Consider the following 6,457-nt stretch of genomic DNA (forward strand, 5'->3'; position numbering starts at 1 on the left):
ACAATCTTATCTCAATGTTGAAAAGCCTCTGATGGATTAATTGTGACTGTGACAGAATTGTGACCGTTAACCTGTGATAGTACAGCTGAAGTCCGTCTATTATACTCCATAGTGAACATATAGTTTTTTATAGTCAATCATGACCGATTCTGTTATTTTATCAATGCCAAGCAATGAGATGGGTCTAAATAGTATTACAATAAAAGTCAAGTTGACATGGAATCAACATCAATGGATGAACAACAAAACTGTTGCACTTTGCTGTTCATTAACGGAAGTTTGTTTTGCAATATCCCTACATTCAGCACCAAGGACAGGGTGAATCTTCTGAAAACAATGACTCCGTGGATTGCAAGGCTTTTCTGAACAAAGTTAAACTGTAATTTCCAACACAGCAATTGGACTTACCCAAATTTTCAACTGATCAACTCCAGTCTTTGTCATGGACAGTCCACTGCTTCTTTGACATCACTTGTAGATAGCAAGCGTGACTCAGTGAGCAGTGGATCATGCAGTAGACAGTTTATTGTGCCCTCCATCTCTATTTGACTTTGTGCAACTAACATGTATGGTCCACTGTTCACTGACTCACGTGTGCCATCTACATAACATGATGTCACAGAAGCAGTGGATCGTTCATTCCTTAACAAAGATTGGAGTTACATGTGATCAGTCAAAAATCAGGCTTACCCTGTCCTTGGTGCTGAATGTATGGATAAGGCAAGAACAGTCAAATTCCTTTTGTTGGAAATTACAGTTTAAATCATTCAGAATGACTACTATTAACACAGATGAACTTATAAGTTAATTGCAAAGTTTGTCTTCAGTATTTTTCTCTTCTCTCCACAGAGCTGGATGAATGTGCAGCTGGGAACTCATGTGAACAAATCTGCACAGATCGGGTCGGATTCTACGAGTGTGGCTGCAACAACCTCTTTACTCTTAACGCAGATGGCAGGACTTGCCGACGTAGGTTCATTCTTGTTGAGGTTTATTTCCTCCCTACGATGAGTGTTTGAAAAAAAACAACTTAAACACAGAAGGTATACTGTGCATACTTAGCAAAGTCATATTGACTAAAGTATTGATTATAATAGGACAACTTGATTTCAATTTGATGAAAAGCTGAATGAAGGTTTGTATTAGAACAATACCCTAATGCTTGTGGGTAGAGTGTTTGTATTTGGAGGCTGCTGGTTCATACAAAAGACTTTATAAACAAAGTACACACTGCTTTCTCTACTTGCTACTCAGCAAAGAAAGCACTAAACATTGCATTGAAGTTGAACACACTCCACTAGCCGTGAACTAGCCCTCTGTTGTGGTTCTTGAATAACCATGTGGCCTAAGGTCTTAAGAAACGTAGATAGGCCTCTGACACCAAAAAGTCGGGAAGGAAGATTGATTAAGAATGAAGAAATGAACATTCAGCTGAATGAAGAAATGAATGTATGAGCTAATAGATACTGTAAATGCAGAAATGTTCCCGGTGGTTTATGTTCACGGTTTATGCAGTGACCACTTCACCGCAAACTTAAAACCACCGCGAACATTTTTCCTTTATAGTATGAGTATGCGGTCTATGGCGCTACCGGGTACTTAAAACCACTGCAAACAGTCCATTTTCCCACTACCGCGAAAGTAAATCCCAGCAAACTTAAATGCATTTACAGTAATCTATTGTTAAAGATGTTTTTCTTGTCCCCCCCACCCCCCTCCCCAGCCCTGGTGAACTGTTCCAGCCCCAGCCCCTGCCACCCCTCCCCTGTGGGGACCTGTGCAGGTAACATCACCAACGGTACGAGGCAGGAGGTCTGTGGGTGTGTCACGGGGTACGCCCTGCAACCAGACAACTCATGCCAAGGTAACACGGCTGCTGTGATTGAACAGTGTGAAATTTAGGTGCTTACAAAAGTAGATTTAGATCTGGTAAGAAAGCAGGTGTTTAGAAAATGTAAATGTCATTATGGTAAAAGATTAGGAAAGAACCTGATGAGTACACGAATACTAAAGACCTACTAGTGTGATTCTCACACAATCCAATCTTCCTCCTGCAAAATAAATTGCACAAACCTACAATGTCAAACTTTTTTATTTGTAGGCTAAATGCCATATACACACATGACAGCCATCACAGAACATCACAGACAATTAAAATGAAAATGGTAGTTACACATAGTTTAAAATCAGCACACACGGTGCATGTGTGGCATCTAGAATACTTCGGTATTAGAGTCAGCGGATAATGTGTTCTGTTGCAACTTTACTGATTCACGATAAGACGAGATCTAGGAATGAAAGATTGTCTGTGGCTCTCAGTTCGGCATAGTTGAAAAGGTGCATCTACAGACACCTGGAGGAACTGTTGGCATGAATGGGTGGCATCAAACCCTTCCTTGGAGACAGGTCAAATAGATTTGTAACTAACAAGCATCATTCTCATTTCTTCCATTTCTATTTCAGACATTGATGAATGTGCGATGGGTATTGACCAGTGTGATGAGCATGGTGACTGTGTGAACACTGTGGGTGACTACAACTGCAGCTGTCACGCTGGGTATCAGCTGACTAACAACCATGGAAAAAGGCATTGCGATGGTAGGTGGATTTCCTTCATCATACAGACTAACAAGGCAGATCAGTCGGTTCTATTTACTCTTTTTATTACATATCTTTTTATTGCAAACCATCACATGCAGGGGGAGATACAATGTGTCTCACATCCTGAATTTTTGTAGCTTATTACAACTCTTATCAAGTAAAAAAACAACAGTCATCTTCAAAATACAAGGAGACTGCTACCAGTGTATTAGATAATGAGGCAGGAAAACTGAACAGAGTGGCTCAGGATTTTACACTATCTTGTAGTTAAGTCCAATGGCACAATGCAAGAAAAAGTTCTGTAGACCAATGGGTTAAGCATCATTTTACAGCTTAGTAAAGGTTCTTTTTGTAGACAAACAGATATGGGTTTAAGATATTTTAAACTTTTTTCCCAGAACTTCTTTGCTCACTCGGTTGATATATCCTTATAAGAACTGAGTTACTAAGGCACCATATACATCTAAGGATGGGGCTATAATCAGATGAACATTGAAAAATTTTCAATATATCAATATTTTCCTGTATATTACTTTCTAATCACAGGCTACAGCTAAAAGTTTTAAAAAATACAAACCTACTGTAGCCTGTGATGAAATGGTATGAACCAATGCAACAAGTATACGTGTGGATTTTGTATTCTTCACAATGGCACATTTGTTGATATTGGTGCAATAGAATTAATGTTATATCAACTGCGCTGGGATTGGGAGTGCAAAAGTAGTGAAAACAGTTCATTATTATTTTAAGCAAATTGAGCTGACATGTTATGGGCTCCCCCTTGCAGATGTGAACGAATGTGCAGTAGATGATGGCGGCTGCAGTGATATCTGTGAGAACACTGACGGCTCGTATAACTGTGCCTGTCCTGATGGATACAACTTGGGAGCCGACCGCAAGACATGTGAAGGTAGATGTAGATGCTCTTCTGTGTGTACAGTCAAAGTTTTTTCATTTGTCCCGAAACATTTTGATAAACAGACATTATAGTATCAAGTATTCAGATACAATTCAATCTCTACAACTGGATAAACAAAGGAGATTTACTTCCGGACTTTTCGAGTGACATCCATCGCTCTTCTTGAAGTAAATCTCTGTTTTTATCCCGTTGTGGAAATTGAGTGCAGATTTGAATATTGTTTACCTGTATGTCTAACTTTGACAAAAATATCAAGTATTGTTAATAAAACAAGAATTGAAGTTTTGGCTGTAAAAAGCTAAAATGCTGCTGTAACAGCTTATTTTACATGTATGCTTCTAATTTTGCTGTCCTGTCCCCCAGACCTGAATGAGTGTGTGTTAGGCACGGATGACTGCTCCACACAAGCGGAGTGTAACAACACCATCGGCGGGTTCACCTGCCACTGTAGGGACGGGTTCGAGGGAGACGGCACTGCTTGTGGTGGTAAGTTGTATATAGTAGCTTTGTCATTCTTAAATTGTAAAGTATCATAAAATTTGCCATGAGAAGAGGGTTTGACCATACTTACCAAATGAGATTTCACGATATGATGATAAATGCACAATAAAGCTGTTCTAATGCTACTCGTTCTGTATTGGTGGGTTCAGGTGTCACCAATTAAAACTGACCATGCCAAATGGTCCAACCTTTTGGCGCAGTAGTTAGTGGCATTAAGTTTGTGAGCTGGCGGCCCAGGTTCATCACAGGTTTGCATCTCAGGAGCCAGGAGACTGTTTCTGTAGATGGTGGCTGGTCAGCTACAGCTTTCCTCCTCCTTCTCTTTCTTATGTCCATATTCACCCCACAGATATAGATGAGTGTGTGCAGTCAGACGCAGTGGCCTGTAGGTGAGATATACTTGTAGGAATGTTAATCTTGTGTTTTATTTTTTTTTTTTATTCATTTATTTGCCAATGATACAACTCATTACACGGATCTACCTAGGCAGCTTTGGGCTGGTAGCGGCAGATCCACAGAGATACAGACGAACATACATCATCGGTCGACGTGATCGCACATGTTCGCACATGTTTACACACGACGGGGTTATACCGCCCCTTACGGGGTGACATACCCTTTCATATGCTCCAGGTCTCCCGTCCGGGTGAATGATGTAAATCACCGTGTTTTATCCTATATCTACCCACAGATGTAGATGAGTGTGTGCTGTAAAACTGTAGGAATGCTAATATCCTACAAAAAATATTAATCTCCCCACAGATATCGATGAGTGTGTGCAGTCGGACACCGTGGCCTGTCAGGTGGGGTGCAGTAACACCTTGGGCGGGTACCTCTGCACCTGTGGGACTGGCTTCTTCCTCACCAGCGACCAGGTGTCCTGTCAAGGTGAGAAAAGTCAGAAATTAGTGAACAAATTGCTGTATTGTTGGTTCCATGGATGTTTCTAAGTCAGTCTGTGCCACATGTGTATCATCATACAGGTGTTATGAGTACCAGAGAAAACTTGTTACTGAATGACATTTCAGATTCATGTATTTTCTGTAGAATTACATTAAAAATCTAGTTTCTAGTCTTATGTTTCCAATAGAAAAGTCTTTGCACCCCCAAGAAAGATTAAGTTATTACATTGCATTCAATTTGTTGCTTTTTCAAATTCAACATTAAATTGTAATTTCTGTAATGTACTTATGGGTGTAACAGATTCTTATGAAATATGATCTGTTTTCAGATTTGGATGAATGTGCCCGGAACACAGACAACTGCCAGCAGAGGTGCACCAACACTGTGGGGTCCTTTGTGTGTGCCTGCAACCCAGGCTACGTGCTGCTGTCTGACAGGAGAACATGCCAACTGCAGCCTACAAGTATGTTACATACATTAGGGTTGGACAGGTTTTCTAAAATTCACTTGTTCTATCAGGTAAATAAGTACATATAAAATTGCTGGAACCTACTTTTCACTTGCCCAAAATTCAAATAACATTTTTCTGTGTATTTTAGTTGTTGCCATACCTTGTACCATGTAAAATTGTCAAGCAATAAAGTTCTCTATCTCTATCTTATTCTCTATACCTTTTCTCATCACAGTGTCAACAGTTACTGTGTCTTCAGCAGTGACAACCTCCCTCAGTACAGACAGAGCCTCTACAATAACTACTAGTGCTACACAACCTGGTGTTACGTCTGTCTTCATCTCACCTGCTGTCTCTCGCTCTACAGGTAAGGGGAGGGAGCAGGAGGGAGGGGGAGGGGGAAAGAAGGAGAGAAGGAAGGGAGGGAGGGGGAGAGGGAAGGGAGGGAGGGAGAAAGGGAGGGAGAGAGGGAAGGAGGGAGGGACGGTAGAGGGAAGGATGGAGTGGGAGAGGAAAGGGAGGGAGGGAGAAAGGGAGGGAGAGAGGGAAGGAGGGAGGGAGGGTATATAGAGGGAAGGATGGAGTGGGAGAGGAAAGGGAGGGAGGGAGAAAGAAGGAGGGAGAGAGGGAAGGAGGGAGGGAAGGAGGGAGAGAGGGAAGGAAGGAGAGAGGGTATATAGAGGGAAGGATGGAGTGGGAGAGGAAAGGGAGGGAGGGAGGGAGGGAAAGGAGGGAGTAATAATATTATGAGTGAGTGAGTGAGTGAGTGGATGAGTGAGTGAGTGAGTGAGTTAGTAAATGCAGCCAAGCAGAAAAGATTTAACATTTCATAAACTAACACTTTAGAATGTCTAAAAAAGACTTCAGAAGACTAACGACATTTGGTGAATAATATACTTTTCTACCCTGACAGGTGTGCCTCCAGTAGTTCTTCCTGATGAGCCGGAGTGTGGAACAGACTGTCATGTCCAGGCTCGCTTCCTCACCATCGGGAACAGGGAACAGTGTGTGTGCAACCCTGGCTGGAAAGGGAATGGGACATACTGTGAACTGGGTAGGTAACATTACAGACAGGCAATGGG

The 6,457-nt window shown here is 41.6% G+C and overlaps 2 protein-coding genes and 1 long non-coding RNA gene across 3 annotated transcripts in view; all 3 read left to right on the top strand.

Moving 5' to 3' along the window:
* LOC118425021 (mucin-like protein) overlaps window positions 1-3,158 on the top strand; it is an 11,340-nt gene extending 8,182 nt beyond the window's left edge. Inside the window, exons 12-15 of the mRNA XM_035833836.1 lie at window positions 850-969; window positions 1,724-1,864; window positions 2,464-2,598; window positions 3,148-3,158. Coding sequence (XP_035689729.1) covers window positions 850-969; window positions 1,724-1,864; window positions 2,464-2,598; window positions 3,148-3,158 — 407 coding nt within the window. The remainder of the gene's footprint in view (window positions 1-849; window positions 970-1,723; window positions 1,865-2,463; window positions 2,599-3,147) is intronic.
* A 229-nt stretch (window positions 3,159-3,387) lies between these two features.
* Window positions 3,388-4,401, top strand: LOC118424380. The gene is made up of 3 exons (XR_004832191.1): window positions 3,388-3,511; window positions 3,884-4,006; window positions 4,371-4,401. It is a non-coding gene; the product is annotated as an uncharacterized LOC118424380 (long non-coding RNA).
* Window positions 4,402-4,718: 317 nt separating this feature from the next.
* LOC118425022 (protocadherin Fat 4-like) overlaps window positions 4,719-6,457 on the top strand; it is a 12,907-nt gene continuing 11,168 nt past the window's right edge. Inside the window, exons 1-5 of the mRNA XM_035833837.1 lie at window positions 4,719-4,722; window positions 4,784-4,909; window positions 5,253-5,387; window positions 5,611-5,742; window positions 6,289-6,429. Of these exons, the coding sequence (XP_035689730.1) occupies window positions 4,719-4,722; window positions 4,784-4,909; window positions 5,253-5,387; window positions 5,611-5,742; window positions 6,289-6,429 (538 nt within the window). The remainder of the gene's footprint in view (window positions 4,723-4,783; window positions 4,910-5,252; window positions 5,388-5,610; window positions 5,743-6,288; window positions 6,430-6,457) is intronic.

This window comes from Branchiostoma floridae, chromosome 10, assembly GCF_000003815.2.
Source record: "Branchiostoma floridae strain S238N-H82 chromosome 10, Bfl_VNyyK, whole genome shotgun sequence".
NCBI classification, from domain to species: domain Eukaryota; kingdom Metazoa; phylum Chordata; class Leptocardii; order Amphioxiformes; family Branchiostomatidae; genus Branchiostoma; species Branchiostoma floridae.